Here is an 18014-nt window from a genome sequence, read left to right as displayed (position 1 = left end):
CTGGCGAGTGGTTTTGCACAAAGTGGCCCGGATCCTCCTCTTCACAGGTCCCAAGCCGGCGCTCCTGGTTCCTCCCTCCTGTCGGGTGCCCCCACAGCAAGCAGCTCATTATATATATATATATATATATATATATATATATATATATATATATATATATATATATATATATATATATATATATATATATATATATATATATATATATATATATATATACACATACATACACACACACACACCAAAAGTGGCAGACAAGAGGCCAATACAAGATCACAATACCAGCCCTGTTTCTTTATCTTTTCCATCTACTTTTGACTTGCAGTTTGTTTTAGTTAACCCAGAGACAAAAAAAAAAAAAAAAAAAAAAAAAAAAAGACTGCAGTGTAAAGGTTTCTTCCTATTTGTGAAAACCAAAACCACTTTATGCCCATTGATTTAATACAGACAGAGCAGCATATAATATCATTGTCTGAATATGCTAAGCAGGCTGGAGGACAACACACATTAACAAGATGTTCATACTCACCCCATTTATTTCCAACTAATACAGGACAGGCTGCATGTCTTGTACTATAATCTCCTTCTCCACTTTCAAAGAGATTGTACCAGAACACCGCAGTTCCCTATGGAAAAAATGTAAACATGTACAGTTATAGCTAAAGATTTTTAGAACTAGATTTCAACTATAGTCATTAAAGTGTTACTAAACCCACAACAGTAAAATCAGTCTGTATATGCAGTAAGAGAATGAAAATTCCTCCTATAAGCCAGTGCCCAGTCAGACATGGACAGAAGTCACAAGACTGCTATATACTGCTGATGAGAAAAGATGTGGGAGACCAGATATAGTGAATGCAGGGTCCTGGGTTTAGTAACACTTTAAAGGCCAAGAATACAGTGAAAAGAATAATACCATAAATATGTTGTTGAGAGAGAAGATAGATAGATGGATCTCTATCGATATAGAATTAAAGGGCAAGTATACTTGAGTGCCTCGCAGGTCACTTCCAGTCCGTGCTATGTCCAGGACTCCCTACGCGTTACGTCATGACAACCTTGCCTTTTAACTGCCTCCCATACTACACTATGGGAGGCACCATTTATCTTTTACCCCAACATCTGGTGGTTTAAAAGGGGACCATCACTTCAATCTGGATTAACTGTTTGGGGAGGATAAGGAGGACTTCCTCTACCCTTGCTGACCACTTGAAATAAATATAAAATTACATATAATATATATATATATATAAAAAAAAGAAGTATGTTTAAGCCTTATTTAAGGTGAGAGTTCTGGGAGCACGCAGATGACCAAGAATCACACACTGGTACATCACGTTGTAGGAACTGTTATCACTACCTCACGGAATTGAACACACAGATATCACTGGACCATATCACATGATTTAATGATGCACCTTTATATTTCATAGGTTTTAGATGTTATTCACTGGCACTAATAAGGCATGATATGTGATCTTAGCCTATATAGTGTAGGTTTATAAAAGATAGTGATATCACCAGAATACATATTTTATTATGTGCAGTGTTTAAGGTTGCGCAACTTCAACTCTCGCCAATATAAAGTAGTATCAGTGTTGCCTTAGCCTGTAGCAACCATTATTAAATATATATTCAAAAGTAATATGCAAGAATATTAAATATTGCCATTTACATCACTATTTTGCTAGGAAAACAGAAAAACTGGCCATTTTTTTTCTCAAATCGCAAACCTTTTTCAACAGTGTGCCCCCATCATTTTACATAAAAGTAAGAGATTATGTCTTGCTAATGAAAAGCCCAAATCAATCCAGTCTGAAGGTATGCATAATTTCAGTAGGACCAAAGGACTAGTATGAATTTACAGAGGGCTGCAAATAAATGTCCCTGTACCATGACAGGTTTGGGCCACTTACAAGGCAGTGAGCCAAATTCTTAACCATACACAGAAGTGCCAGACATTTCACACTGCTTCTTGGAGTTGAAAACTTGGGGAAAAACTAAGCAGCCTTTAAAGTACTTTGTCACACATAGGCAGAAGAAAGGTTTACTTTAACAATTATACTTCATATTTCAATTCAGTCATATAGATGACATATAGATAGGGGATTGCAAGCTGTACCCAGTTATGGTATGCTTTTTGGTGTAGAAAAGGTCTCCAAAAAAGTTTTTATTTCAGTTAAATCCATAAAACCCAAGTAGATACGTTAAAGCAATACACAACTGCACAATTTTACACAATTATAAACTATATAAAACAGGGTATTGTACCTTTTTAGGGTAAACTGCTGCTCCTACTTCTGGAAAAACTGTAGCACCACCCGCCTCCACGTCACTCATCTGCAAGAATACATTTTTTCATTTTAAAATTTTTCATAGCAACACAATACAGTTATGAGCTTGACTGACTATCCTTTAATATTCTATGTAATCTTCTCATCAAAAACAGTACGATTTCTAAATGTATTTTCTGTAGGCAAGACTGCCATCAGAATGTTGCATTTCCCTGCAGAAACCAGCAACAGGGAAACGAATGTCAATTCAGATTGGATGGTGGAAAGCTTGATGTCACCTCCCCGCCTCTCCACCATGATTAATCAGAGAACACTTTGCATTCATTCAGAAAAAGCAAAGCATTCTCTGAATGGTGTCCATGCTAATTTTACATGTATACCAACAGTAAAAAAATATCATCAAATGCCACTCAAAAACCTTCAAGTTTGAAAAGACTAGACAACATCTGACAACTGAGCTGATGTTGTCCATCAAGATGGTCAGACATCCCAAAACCAAAAATTCCAAACCGTCACATCAAAAAAATGACCTTATGGAGATCTGTGATCAAGGCTGGAGAGCCACACTTGCATCTGTCCAGTCCCATCTGCAGCTGATCTGTTGGGACACCTGAAGATACACATATCGGGCACCTATTCTTTCCATCTTCGCTGCCTCTCTACCACTCCCGGGTAGAGTGATGTGTATCTGGGATGGCCCCCCCTGGCCTGTTACACATTTGGAAGTTTTAATTAGAAGTTAATTATATTATTTTATCGACGTGAAGGCTTTTGGACAGATTTCACAATTCTATACCCTGTTGTGCTTCTCCTGAGGAAGCGAGTTTTTATCTCACGAAAAGTGTAGAGAATTTAAGCACAGACCATCTTAATTGATGAACAGCATCAGCTTAGTTGATAGGTTGAGGTCAGGTCTTTTCAAACTTGAAGGTTTTTGAATGCCATTTGATATTTTTTTTCACTGTTGGTATACATGTATAATGATATGCGTTTTATAAACATATGTATTTTTTTTATGCAATACATTTTCAGATTTTACCTTAGTGTTGTAACTCAATAAAAAATCTCATGGGCTATAGATAGTTGTGATGCATAGATTTTTAAAGTGAAGCTCCACCCAAAAGAGGAAGCTACACTTGCTTGCACCCCCCCTCCACTGCCATATTTGGCACTTTTTGGGGGGGTAACTGATTTTGACAGGTACTCGCTTCCATTTCCGAGTAAGATCGTCACACCGACCACCAAATATTTCCACCCCCTCTCTCATTATTGGCTTACTGACTTATTGACAGTTGCGGAAGCCAATAGCGCCACTACTGTGTCTCAGCCAATCAGGAGGGAGAGTCTTGGATGGCTAAGAGACTCATGGACATCGCTGGACAGCGATGGGGCTCAGGTAAGTAATTAGGGGGTGCTGGGGAGGCTGCTGCACACAAAAGTTTTTTTATCTTAATGCATAGAATGACAGCCGTCTCTGCCTTTCAGACCCATCCACCCCCTCCCCAGCCTGTTATTCTAGTAGCAAAGTGGGGTGCAGCTGACTGATTAACAGTTATGTGATCAGTCAGTTCTTGGTCTTAGAGCTGGTATGGGACAGCTGCAGAGTCACATGAATGCTGCAACATGGAGGTTGAGCGTGTAGGCTTGTTAATTTTTGTTAACCCCAAACTTTAATTCCAGTTTCAGAAGTTTTTCATACACATATATACACACACACACACACACACACACATTTTTTGGTTAAAAACCATTTCAGGTTTGTTTGCCATCTGTCCTGCTGAGAAGAATTACCTTGTCTGTCCCAAGGAAATATCTCCAAAACCAGAGAAACTCCCCTCCAAGACAGTTGTCAGTTTGGATTACCCATCACCTTGTCTTGGTGACAATCAGCAGGATAATTAGAGGGGGAATCTTAACAGCCAGATGTGGACAGCAGTAAAAATCTGACAAGGGTTCTCATCCTTCCCTATTCAAAGGTTTGGATGCAGACACATTTTAATTCCCGCCTGGGTCAAGTGGCACCTTTTAGAAACATCTCTGCATAAAATAGATAACCAAGATACACGGAGCAAATTTCTTTCCTGCAACCTGGGAATTGATTATCGCCAGCAGCCGCTATAGCCGTTACCAGTAATCACTGTCTTCCCAGGTTGCAGAAAAGAAATTAGCTCTGTGTATCTTAGTTAAAATTGTAAGAGAATTCGGCAGACTGGTTGTAACCAAGTTGATCGATCAATCAATAAACTTAGTACTTTCAGCTTGCCCATTAACGGTTTGAATCTTGATTAGAACCGTGCATGGCCGGCCTAACCCCACCGGTTTACGAAAAGTGAGAATCAGAACTTATTGATGATGATTTTCTCAACATGTGACATCAAATACAAATCAACCTTGATTTCAGGAAAAGATCAATAAGGTGGCAATACTGGTGCCATTTTGAACTGATGGAGTACATTTTTGCCCGCACCAATTTGACTTTACAGACACAAGAAGAGAGATAAGACAATGGTCTTAGTCTGCATTAACTTACATAAAACAACCATGTAGCGATTCGGTTGCCTGTACCAAGCTCTTTAAAAGCATCAGGTTCATCTTTCTGTAAAAAAACAAAAGAAAGTTTAGGGTGACACCCTTTGTAAATGCAAAAACATGCAGTGTTCTGTTCATCAGGGAATCGGTTACTCAGATGTGTTAATGGCATTCTAATACAGCTAATCACAAGTACCAGAATTATTTGGAGGCATTCAATTTGGAACAATGCAGAAACATGCTCAGACACAGCATTAAGAGATTAATCACTGATCGGGTTTTACAAAAGAAAAAAAAAAAAAAGAAGAAAAAAAAAAAGGCATTGCTCTCCTTTCAAACATCACTCAGGCATTGAGCCCACAAATACAATTTCATGCTGTAAAACCACCAGAAGAAATATTAAAAAGTTTAAATCATGTGAAGTAATACAAATTGTGACATTCCAGTTAAAGTGAAGCTCCAGGCAAATAAAAAATCCTACAGGCCAGGATTTATTCATTACTTAAAAAAAAAAAAAAAAAAAAAAAAAAAGGTGAACAGCGTGATGCGCCGAGATCGCGAATGGACTACACACCAGCCACTGCATTCCAAAGCAGCAGCTGGTGTGAACATACCCTACCTACTGTACAGGAGATGAGAATGTATACACAAACTTTGTGAATATTTTCATCAATTATCCAATCACATAGAGAGCAAGTTACGGAAATCATCTGCACATGACTGGAAAATTGTGACGGTAAGCGAATATTAAAACCATTTATTCTGTAAAAATTCTCATCCCCTAGTAAATCAGTCTATATTATCAACACTAATCTGGAAAGTGAATTGTACATTGTTGCATTTATAAATCTTTCAGTAAGGAGTACTAAATTCATATCCTGCTTAGGAGGCGCTACATATGAGATGCAATGGTGCTCCGATTGAGTGCATTCAGTATGCCTTACCTGTATGCAATCAGCCACAAAACTTGTAGGATTCATGCATCCAGCTTAAAAGTAAAGAGGCTCACTGTTTGTCTTTAAAAAGCTTTTTAGGCTTTAGCATGCATTTTGTGAAATCTCTTCAACACTCAGTAGTGTTGAAGGGTGCTTTCAAGTAAACCCATGCTCTACTCAAGGGTGGCTTGCTAAATGGCAAACAGGAAAGTAGGGGAAAATTTGGAGGGAAACACTAGTCCTGAATATATATATAAGAAGGCCAGTATGGTGGCCTGAGTTTATGGGAGGAGCCCGGAGGGTATTTAAGCAGCCCACTCACACATGCTCTTTGTCGGTTCAGTGTGCGGTACTACACGTCACTGGGCCGACTCTTCCCAGCTCACCTAATGTCCGTGAGTCTGCGCATTCAATCGCATTCGACACCCTCCCGCCCTTCCCTTTTTCAGGGCACTTCTCAGCATATCCTTCTTCAATTAACTACCCATTACTAACCTTGGGTATGCCCCCTTTTCTTGGCATACTGACCAGACCACCAAGGCACACTTCAGGTCTATTTATGTTGTAAGTCTTGTCACGTGTTCATGCGATTCACATCTCTCTCGGTCAGAGGGTAACGACCATAAATAATTTTATATATATATATATATATATATATATATATATATATATATATATATATATATATATATATATATATATATATATATATATATATATAAATAAAGCACAGATTCTCTCCTAGTCTTAGTTTACAATTGCAGTTGGCATTTTGACTGCTCCCATTCGCGACATTGGATCAAAACTTACACCCTCACCCAATCAACCTGTTGTGTTTGTCGGGCATTACTGCTGCCAAACACGATGCAATCAAGTGAATGGGGGCATGCCAAAAACACATGGGAAAGGAGTGCGCCGACTCCCCATTCTCAGTGCGCATGCTCAGAAACGTGTCGCTATGCCTATGTGACATCATCGCACTAGTCACTGCGCTTCACCAGCGTTCCAGTCCTCCCTCTGGTACCTCTATAGTGAACAGCCAGATCCTGGACCCAGTAGCTGTGACTACACCCAGCGCGAATGTCGCTTCACCCAACATGGACCTGAATTTTACTAACGCATGTGAGTGGATTTTATACCTTTAATTCCAATTAAAAAAATTTCAGTCTGCATTTAGAGGCACCCTTGTACCGTCTCTCTTGTTGAGCAGGATTCTCATTCAAAATAGTCTGTTTGCTGGTCATAAAAAAAACAGGCATTCAGGACATGGTAGTGTGGCTTCCTAAATGCCAGTAAGCTGCATCTGCATTGCTCTGTGAAAAATATTCCACCACGGATCACTCTTCACCAAATGACACGTGTAAACAAGCCCTTAGAAATTTGCTGAAAGCTCTGTAAATGTCTGCTGTACATGCTGCTCTTCAGACTAGTATTTATATGTAGACAATGTGCCCTAGTCCTAGGAGTGAGATATTATACACCCAGCGTCTCATTGTGTGGGACAATTGGAGGCTTGAGCAAATCGCAGGAGAAGGGCTAAAACAAGGTAGATCTTAGCAGTGTGACGATGCACACAGGAGACAAGAAGTTGCATAAAATAAATGATTGTCACCTTAGGCCAAAAGATTACAGGTAACTTGGGCAACCAAGTTCAAAATATATACGGATTCTAAGAATATAATATATGTCTATAAAACACACACATACACTTCCAATAGCATATCTGGCTGGAGTTCCACTTTAAAATAAATTTGTATTGTAGCTCATCTAGATTCATATGGTGATTTTACATATTCGACAAATTAGGTGTAACTGAAGGGTGGACACATATATAGCCGAATCCCGGAACCAGCACATCCACCAAGTCAGTCTAGTGCACATTGCCTTCATTCCACTACAAAGGAAGGGCAAATATGCACTAGGACAGGTTTCTGGCAAAACAGAGGCGATATGGCTGCTTTCCGTGACCAGTGTGTTACTTGCCCGTGCAAAGTCAAAGTGAGGTTCATACTGTCCGCCCATTCCATAATTTGCAACCTGAAAGAGACAAGGAGACAATGCATGGTAGTATTCATCTGTTCACTGGAGAAAAAGGGACTTACCCTTCCAAAATCAAAATGGGGCTCATACTGCCCTCCAACACCATAGTTGGCCACCTATGAGAAGCAGAATATAGTGCAGCGTGAGAGAGAAGATCCTATAACCTTACAGGAAGTCTGTACAACAAACAAGACAACCTTTTTATCCACTTCAGCTCTGGAAGGTTTACCCCCTTCATGACCAGGCAATTTTTTTGTGATACGGCACTGCGTTACTTTAACTGGCAATCGCGCGGTCGTGCGACGCTGTACCCAAATAAAATGTCACCTCCGCGGTTTTTATTAATTGCACTATACACAAACTAAAACATTTTTTATTTTTTATTTTTAATTGGGTGTGTTTTCATAGCAAGCAAAAAAAAAAAAAAAAAAAACCCCACACAGGAAGTTCTTCATCAATTTAGGCCAACATGTATTCTGCCAAATCCTCTTCTGGGATGCTTTCTAGCGCTGCCTGCTCTCTTCTTCTGTGTCTGCCCTCATAGAAAACCACTTGCTATGGGGGCCCCCTCAGCATTTGGAAGAAAGTAGCAGGAGCCAATGGCTGTCAGCCAGCCAATGGCCTCAGTCCACAAACAGGGGGAAAAGGGAAGAAAAGAGATGCAGACATGCAAAGCACTGGATGGCCCAGTTCTTACTGCAGAGTCGGCGGGGGATAGATGCAGCATCAGATCTACCTAGGTGAGTATCATTTTTTAAGTCCCAAACTTCTTTTAAAAGCACAAGTCACAACTGTCCAGAACCAAAAATTCCTACATTGCAAAGTGACGGGTTTTACTGTGCAAGAAGTGTGAACCTGCCCTAAAGATTTCAACAATTTGATGCGTGTTTTCTTTAATTCTGAAAAGTACCAAGTGGGTTTGTATATGGGAATACTGAAAGTTTAAGTAAATGTGAATACCAAAAATGGGTGTTACTTTGGTACATATGCACTACAATTTCTTATGAAACTATACAGAACTCCTTTCTAAAGTCCTGTAATCATTTCTGTGCAGTCGCTATGAAATGCCTTTACATCCATCTCATGAACAAGCAAGAGAGGGCGGCTTCGTTCCTACATACAGTGGGACAATGAGATCGAATGTAACCACCCTCTAACCGAAAGCCTGATCGCAGCAGCAAACAGAAGAGGAGTTTGGAGATTTGGAGCAATAAGCGGTAGGTATTTTACCTCTTATTTGAGGACAACTCTAAAAACTTTCCCTCGCTTTCTAGGTGACAATGGTCAGGAGGAGGGAGTCTCTACAATGGGGGGGGGGGGACACAGAGAGCAATAAAGAAAAAAAAACACTTGAGAAAAGGTTTAAACTTTTCCCCCCACTTTATATTAAAAGTATAGGCATTTTTTTTATTTCAAAGCCACATTTTGATGAAAATTACCAATTTAGATGGTTGGTGATAGAAGAATAGTGTATTAATTTCCTGGTAAACAAACTGCCATCACTTACCTGCAGCTCCTCAGCAGTGGTCACATCTAACCCTGTTATTGCCTGTATTCTTGTGTTAATCCGTTCAATGACTGGATGCTCATAACCAGACAGCCAAGCACTAGTATGAAGGAAAAAAAAAAGAAAAGAGAAATGGATAAAACAAATTAGAATCCATTTTTAAATTGGCGCTTTTTAAAATGCATGTCACTATGTAATGTTACCCAGAGGGGTCAGTGCTGCTCCTCTGCATACATATGAGCGCCCAGATTTCATTGTTCATGCTGTGCATAGCTTGCCCTGATGCAGGTCATGCAGTATTGATGGGACAAACCTACAGCGTTTAATTTACTTAACTGCATCTCCCAGAATGCTTACTCAGCCAGTACTAATTAGGATGTATTTCAGCAAGAGCCAAAAAGCTGAACAGAATGTTTCCCACTTTCTTCTACACTTCACATAAAATGTAAAATACACTGAATGGCTGTCAATGGGAATTATTTGTTCAGCATTCATCCTTTGTATCTGCCCACCGGGGGTTCATTGTACAAATTGGGCTTCTCTGAGAACTCGCTAGCCTTGCATATAAAGTAATATTACTTTTGTTTTTCACAGACAGATCTTAGAAAGGGGATAACCGTGGCTTATTTCTTCTGATTAGTGTCTGTAACAAGAACCCATCGGCAGGCTGAAGTGCCCATACAGATTATTATATGGAGAAAAAAAAAAAAAGGGAAAAGATTGACCCAGTTAGTGTTTTGTACACTAGGAAAAAACAGCATTTAAAACCAGAAAAGACATCTGTTATATATAGTGGACAGAGTTCCAAGGCTGGACACACCATTTAGTAAATTACAGTCTACTGCATTCAGGTTTCCTCTACACAAAATTTCAGCAAGTTTCTAAGGAACCATCTGAAATTTTCTACATGGGTGGCCCAGTCGTCAACCTCTAGCCCGCCATCTTTCAACTGAATCAAAAGGATTCATACAGAAAATAGTTTTCCAATCAGATGTAGCCACAGTTTCAGGTATTCTAGCAGCCACTGGTGCAAGCTTTCAGAACACAATAGCAGCACCAGGGCATTTGTCCATCTACTGTGTACAGCATGGATGGAGGAATCTTAAGGCTGAATGTCACTGCCTTTCACCCAGGAGATAGGTCTATAGGTTGACCCCCCCCTTTATTACCTCTTATTAGTGTCCACCAGTGGTATAGGAGGAGCCCTTTCAGTTCTCCCACAAAGAGGAGTATGTCTCCCATGGTGGAGACACAGGATCTTTCATTCTGTTACTACCCACTGAAAATTGGGTTTTTTGACGCAGTAAGTGGGCTTAGCACTATATGACCATATAGTGTCACCAAATCCCCATATATTTTTGAATATGGTCAGGTGTTTTTAAATAGCCTTGCAGAATTTAAATGTAATTTTTGTATGTGTGCGCTTTTTGTAATGTCTATGGGTTAGACTGGTTATTGCTCCCCCTCGTATGGTTTATTTATCCTAATCTATACGATCCCTGAAAACTCTGCTCTTTAAAAGAAGGCTATCCTGCTTCTAAGTAACACTGTTTTACTTCATCAGCTCATCCCCCACAGCTATTACCTTTTGTATCAATTGACCCTCTCTTTTTAGAGATTGTGAGCTCTAATGAGCAGGGCCCTCTGATTCCTCTTGTACCAAATTGTAATGTAACTAATGTTTGCCTTTATTTTGTTAAGCGCTGCGCAAACTGTTGGCGCTATATAAAACATGCATAATAATAATAATAATAACAAATTGTTATGGGCTCTTATGTAAAATGGCAAAAAGATTTACTAAAATCAAAATGCTGCAAAAAATAAAATAAAATGGAAATCGAATCAGTTTCTATGGAACAATGCACTTTTTTGTTCTTTGCTTAAGAAGTACATTGGCAATAAGAGTTAAACTCCCCAGGGAATAGTATATGATGTGACAGGCAGAGTGCTCCAACATTCTTGGCATAACAGGTCACAGACCGATCTGCATTGAAATGCAAGAAGTTTGGGTTACACTTTCTAAATCTTTATATTACACAAAAGATCAACCAGGGTCGGTGCTGCCAAACAAAGCACCCTGACATTATTTGAATAGGTCTACTCCTTTACATTAACCATTGAGAAATACAAGAACTGCCCATTCTAACATCGTGTTTAAAATTTCCCCTTATGGAAAAAAAAAAAAAAAAAAAGGATTTTCTTTAGAAAAAATAAAAGGGGGAAACAGTTTAGTAGAACACTCTTTGCTCATCAAAAAGGAAAACATGCGTCTGACATGAAGTAAAACCATAAAAAGTTTTACACTGACTCCTTCAAGAATTCCTAAAATGCCAGCAAAAAGCAGTAAAGTCCAGGAAGTCCAGCTGAAAGTGCTGTGTAGATTGGCTTTAAGCCACCTCATATTTGCCACGTACTGTACACTGGGATACAGTAGCCTACAAATAAAAAAGTAGGCTGGTAATTCATAGCAAATTCAGCTGTGGCCTAGAAAGGGAAGTCTTAAAATAGGAGAGACTCTAAAGTATAAGCAGTATCATAAATACTTTACATATATTAATAATAATCATAAGTACTTACCCCAACACTTAACATTCCTGATATGTGCCTGCTGTACCGTGTACTTGTATGGAGAAAGTCTGTTTGTATTGCTTCCTTTATGTGAGATCCCAGTCCCTCAGCTTGTGTATTAAAGACTGCCCACACTAAGCAGGAGAGCACAACTGTTCAGTTGTCGCACTATGCTGGAAACTCAACCTGCTCTCCTCCAATAATCAGACTCATCCTGACAAACCCTCACCCCCCTGCATAGCCATTTACTGCTCTTATGCAGCTGAGAAAAGAGGGAATGTGATCACTTATTAAAAGGGGAGGGGGAAGTAGTATTTAATCCCCTGCTGATTTTGTATGCTTGCCCACAGACAAAGAAAAATAAAATAAAATCAGTCTATAATTTTAATAGTGAGAGACAGAACAAAAAAAAAAACCCTTCACGAAACAGGACTTCGTAGGAAAACCCTTGGTGGCAATCACAGGTTAGACGTTTCTTGTAGTCGACCACCAGGTTTGCACACATCTCAGGAGGGATTTTGTCCCACTCCTCTCTGCAGATCCTCTCAGTCATTAAGGTTTCAAGGCTGACGTTTGGCAACTCGAACTTTCGGCTCCCTCGACATACTTTCTATGGGATCAAGGTCTCTAGACTGGCTAGACCATGCCAGGACCTTAATGTGCTTCTTGAGCCACTCTTTTTGCCTTGGCCGTGTGTTTTGGGTCATGGTCATGCTGGAATACCCATCCAAGACCCATTTTCAATGCCCTGGCTAAGGGAAGGAGTTTCTCACCCAAGATTTGACATTACATGTCCATCGTCCCTGTGATGCAGGGAAGTTGTCCTGTCCCCCAAAGCAGAAAAAACACCCCCAAAGCATAATGTTTCCACCTCCATGTTTGACACTGGGGATGGTGTTCTTGGGGTCATAGGCATCATTCCTCCTTCTCCAAACACGGCAAGTGGAGTTGATGCCAAAGAGCTTGATTTTGGTCTTATCTGACCACAACACTTTCACCCAGTTCTCTGAATCAGTCAGATGTTCATTAGCAAACTTCAGACAGGCCTGTTAATGTGCCTTCTTGAGCAGGGGGACTTTGTGGTTGCTGCAGAATTATACTCCTTCACGGAGTAGTGTTTTACCAATTGTTTTCTTGGCGACTATAGTCCCAGCTGCCATGAGATCATTGACAAGATTCTCTGTGTAGTTCTGGGCCGATTCCTCACCGTTTTCATGATCATTGAAACTCCAGAGGTGAGATCTTGCATTGAGCCTCAAACCGAGGGAGATTGACAGTTATTTTGGGTTTCTTCCATTTTCAAATAATCGTACCAACTGTTGTCACCCTCTTACCCAGCTGCTTGGCAATGGTCTTGTAGACTATTCCAGCCTTGTGTAGGTCTACAATCTTGTCCCTGACATTATTGGACAGCTCTTTAGACATGGCCATGGTGGAGAGATTGGAATCTGATTGATTGCTTCTGTGGACAGGTGTCTTTTATACAGGTAATAAGCCGAGTATAGGAGCACTCCCTTTAAGAGAAATCTTGCCGATAAGGCATCAAATACCTATTTCACTCATTAAAATGCAAATCAATCAATTTATTACTTTTTTTAAATGCGTTTTTTTGGATTGCTTTGTTCTTCTGTCTCTCACTGTTAAAATAAACCTGCCATTAAAATTAGACTGATCATTTTATGTCAGTGGGCAAACATACAAAAATCAGCAGGGTATCAAATACTCCTCTCCACCCCCCCCCCCCCCCCAGTGTACCTCTCCACTTCAGCCAAACCAGAGGAAGGCCCATATTCACTGATAAAATAAAAGGTTTCCTGTAAATGGATGAACAGTGCTCAGTCTGACTCAATTTTGTTCTGGCAGCAGGTGAGAAAATACCTGTACAACCGCTGGAGCACACTATACTGTAAGTAGCCGATGCTACATACAGTTTATACAGCCCTAACAATGAGCACATCTATTGGTAAGGGAAATGGTTTGTTTCAGCCAGTGAAAGTAAACCTGGAGTTCAGCTTTAAACTGTATACCCAATCACAAACTTTCTAGTTTTGGATAGGGTGGTAAAGGATTGAAATTCCTGTGGGGTTTTTACCATCTAGAGCTTCTTTAGAGAGAATATCCCCAACTTCCTGTCCTGCTGACAGTGGTTTCACCAGACCGGAAGTACGGCAACATCTGTACCGGATGCAAAGACCAATACAAAATCTGACAGAAGTGTTCTAGTTTCGCTCTACTGAAAAGCCCTTTATTTCAGCCTGTAATGCTACCCATCTGGTCAACTTTTGTCAGCAGGACTGGAAGGGAGAGAAGAACTTGTCAAACCAAAAATACCATTAAAAAGATGCTAGGGGGTGAAATCCTCCCCCCAGCCCCAAAAAAAAAAAAAAAAAAAAACCCCACCACCAACACTACTTAAGATAGTGGTACACACATTAAATACATATCCACAAGTTGTAAAGGGTTAAATATATATATAAAAAATGTAAACATGCATCAGCCATAGCATTAGTCAGTCCTGAATGTTTAGCTATAGCCCCTCACAAACGGAGTTTGTAGCCTCCAAGCTTGCCAACCAATTTTTGTGACAACATTTTTGTTGTAAACTCAGTGCTCTAAAAGTAACTTCTAAAGAATAATCTTTTTATGGAATTTCTGATGGATAGTAGGATAAGAAATAGCCGGTATAGCAGCTAGCAATGCAAAGATAACAAAGAGATGACCTTATGTTATGGGTCTTTCTGTGGCCATTTCTGTGTGTCCTGTGCAGCGAGTGGTTCTCCGCAGATCTGCCAAATGCAATTCTCCCTGTGACGTACAGAGAACCGTGCTAGAGGAACACAGATGTTCAGAAAGCGCACATGTACACATACCCTTATGGGTTTAATCTGCAAGTCCATGGCACATTCCCTTACCTCTTAGAGACTCTGTATTGTGCTGTGACCAGTTTTCCGGTCAGAGGGTCATGGACTGTAGCACGACTCAGCTACAAAAAGAGAAAGGACTGAGGTTTAATTTGGGAGCAGGCAATCAGCATGCCATGCCAGTGGTTCTGATTGGTTGGATAAAATTAATCTCTCGTAAGGAATCATCTCTTGATAAATGCAGAGAATTAGGGGGGGGGAAACTACGTATTTAATTCGTAGAACATCATCCTTTCACTTTTTATTGGAGAAAAGAGCAGAGAGATCGCTTCACGGTGCAGAGTTTTAACAAATCCATTAAGGTTCAGACATGCCTTTTCATTTCAATGGGGCAAAATGATATTGGTTTAGCTACCGTAAAAAAAAAACAAAAAAACAGCTAACAATTAAATGGTTACAGTTAACTTTGCAAACAAATGTAATTTTGTTACCCATTTTTGTTACTCTGTTCACATACAGAACAGTGCTGCACTACGGAGAGGTCAGCAGCAGGTTTACAAGTATTCTAAACAGGAGTAATCGAGTTGATATTACAATTGACCCGTCCTTTACAACTAGTGTAGCAGCCTATAACCAACCAAAATTTGTTTTTCTGTAGTCTGATTTGCAGAATTAAATGACATAAGTCATAAGTACTTTATTCCTGCAGCGCTGTTGTACGGCTCCCAATAAATTATTAAACATCAAATGTGTATTTTTGTTCATTAATATGGTGTAGACAGATTCAGAGATAATTGACACTAGCTTTCATTTTGTTCAGACGGCATCTGCATCCAAGGCTCTTCTTTACAGGCATGAGCAATTACCGGTATATTTGATATACTTAATGATTTTTTATTAAAAAAACAAAAAGATATTTTGTGAGTGTCTTAGTGAATGTAATCCAGCATAATATATCCCACCCCCATAGTGTTCAGCAATAGAAGGATGAGAGAGTGAAGTGTCATTTACCACTGTAGATACACCCACATGTGACTCTATAGTGATATGGGGGGGGGGGAATGGAGGGCTTAGAAAGGGAACTGATAATTCAGCATGCTCTGTAGAGGACACCTGATGGTCTACATAATCTCAACTTGCAGAGGGGGCACAATGAAGATGGGAGGGACAGTTGAAGGCAGATCAACCAGGTGCATTTCACCCTACACAAAACAAATGCTTTCGTGGGTTTGAGTGTAAGAACACTCTTGTAAAGAATGTAACGGGTTTTTCATAGTCTGGGTTTGACACTTTAAGAATTAGTATTTTACTTACTAAATACTATGCCTAGTAACTTTGGATAATAGAAGTTCATATAAATTTATCACTGGCATGCGCTTCATTATATAGAAGAGAAACTATTGTATAGCATGTCTAGGAAAACCAGCAAGCATTTGAAAAACATCTGCACAACAAAAAGGAAAGGAAAGGACCGCTCTGCACCAAATGCAACATTCAGTTATAAAACGGAGGTATCAGGAAAGCTATCCTGATAGCTCAGTTTCCAGACAATTACCCTTTGCCCCCTTGCAATGCATTACACACAAGATTATGAACATTTTGGTCTTACCTTTTGCTAATTCTGTATTGGGCAGTCTCCAGCACTCCTGTGATAGGGTTTGAAATGGTGGCTCGCCTCAGCTGTGAAGCCAACCAATCACAAGAGTTGTAACAAATATAAGCTAACATTCACCCAACCAATCAGATGTCCACTGTACACAGTATACATACAGTAATGTGAAAATTGATAAGAAAAAGGTTATGCAAATATGACTGTTGTCATGTCAGTCTCGACAAATAAACATATTTCACATTGCCAGCTAGCCTGTACGCTTGCAGTATGATTGGCATATCATTACACTCAATGTAGTATAATTTATCTGCCAAAAAAATACCAATATAAACAGTCATTTTTTAAAGTCTCATACTAAAAGAATATACATTACATTCTACTTAAAACAAAATGCACATCATTCAACCATGATACAGTTATAGTGTACACAATATAAAATAAAATAAATGTGCAACGCCCCAATTTAATCTTGTATTCAACCACTTTTTTTTTTACAATACTTGCTTCAATCAAATTGTATATCTAGGATGTTTAGTGCACGCTTGTCAGTATAATATTTCTTTGTAAATGCCTGGCTAAATAATGTTGTACTTACTGCAAATCCTTTTCTTTCAAGGCCATTGAGAGACAGAAGTGCTGAAAGTCAGGTTATACTGCACCATACAGGAGGAACAGACACTGGCAAACAAAGATTGCAAGTCAACCTACGTATAAGCCCATCTCTACCCATCGTGACTCTGTTTTGTGGTAAAGCAGTACCAAGAGCATGAACAGAGGAGCAAGACCCATGCCCTTCAATGGATATATAAAAAAATAAAAAATAAATAAAAAAGTATACTATAAACTATATAGTTTATGGTAAACTTTACAGTCCAATTTAACAGTTGGGACATCCAAAAGCAGTCCAACTGAGGGGGATGAACCACAGAACAACTACTTCCAGACGCCATAAAGGAGCGATGGTGGCCGTCTACGGGCTAGAAGCTGACTGAAGGACCAACACCTGAATCTGAACTGGATGAGATGGGGTCCCCTACTAGTTAGGGGAACCTGCCAATGCAGCCAAAGGGAGGGCACATTGAATCAATTTAATGATCAAATCGAGCATAGAAAAAAGGTAACTACCAAAAGGGGATGATGCCACATGAATGAATACTTAATATGAGAAGTACAGCCAAAGCTTGCTTGGCTGTGCAGTTTGTTATGCACTCCTGTGACCCGTTTTTAGCAGACTGGTGGTTTTAGCAGGCTGACATCACAGAGCTGGTCCAGGCTGGGGCAAGATTGTGACAATATGGTTGGGATCTGCCCACAAGTGACTCCTGGTGCATGGGAGGTCTCCACAAGGTTAGGTGTGAATTAGAAATTAGACCTCCCCAGGCTAGTGAGATAGGGATCACCAGAGGTGACGGAGGATGAAATTATAAACATCCCCACTAACACCCAGAGGCATTACTGGGGCCTAGCTGATCAGTTATGTGGAGCCGGCCTAACCCTCAGCACAATCTATGAATCTAAAATGTTTGATCCCTTCATGGACAGTAACCTTTGCAGAATCACTATAAGCATTTATTTAATTTAGAGACAGAACAAGGAACTGTATGCATCAGAGCTTGCTTAAGAGACTGCTGCTTAGCCACATAACAAGCACCTATTTTCAAGCAGACA

General features: G+C 39.8%; 1 protein-coding gene across 5 annotated transcripts in view; it reads right to left on the bottom strand.

The window, feature by feature from the left end:
* Window positions 1-18014, bottom strand: part of P4HA1 (prolyl 4-hydroxylase subunit alpha 1) — a 63505-nt gene that overhangs the window by 2314 nt on the left and 43177 nt on the right. The window contains exons 9-15 of one of the 5 annotated variants that reach the window (XM_040362298.1): window positions 16344-16414; window positions 14786-14851; window positions 9306-9405; window positions 7861-7914; window positions 4825-4890; window positions 2272-2340; window positions 530-626 (exon numbers count right to left, since the gene is read on the bottom strand). In XM_040362298.1, the coding sequence (XP_040218232.1) occupies window positions 530-626; window positions 2272-2340; window positions 4825-4890; window positions 7861-7914; window positions 9306-9405; window positions 14786-14851; window positions 16344-16414 (523 nt within the window). Of the gene's footprint in view, window positions 1-529; window positions 627-2271; window positions 2341-4824; window positions 4891-7741; window positions 7796-7860; window positions 7915-9305; window positions 9406-14785; window positions 14857-16343; window positions 16415-18014 lie in introns of all 5 variants that reach the window. The other 4 variants (XM_040362297.1, XM_040362295.1, XM_040362296.1 and 1 more) reach the window with 4 other exon arrangements.

The sequence above is a fragment of the Rana temporaria genome, chromosome 8 (genome assembly GCF_905171775.1).
Source record: "Rana temporaria chromosome 8, aRanTem1.1, whole genome shotgun sequence".
Taxonomy (NCBI): domain Eukaryota; kingdom Metazoa; phylum Chordata; class Amphibia; order Anura; family Ranidae; genus Rana; species Rana temporaria.
The sequence above is the reverse complement of the archived record's forward strand: the minus strand, read 5'-3'. Positions and strand labels throughout refer to the sequence as shown.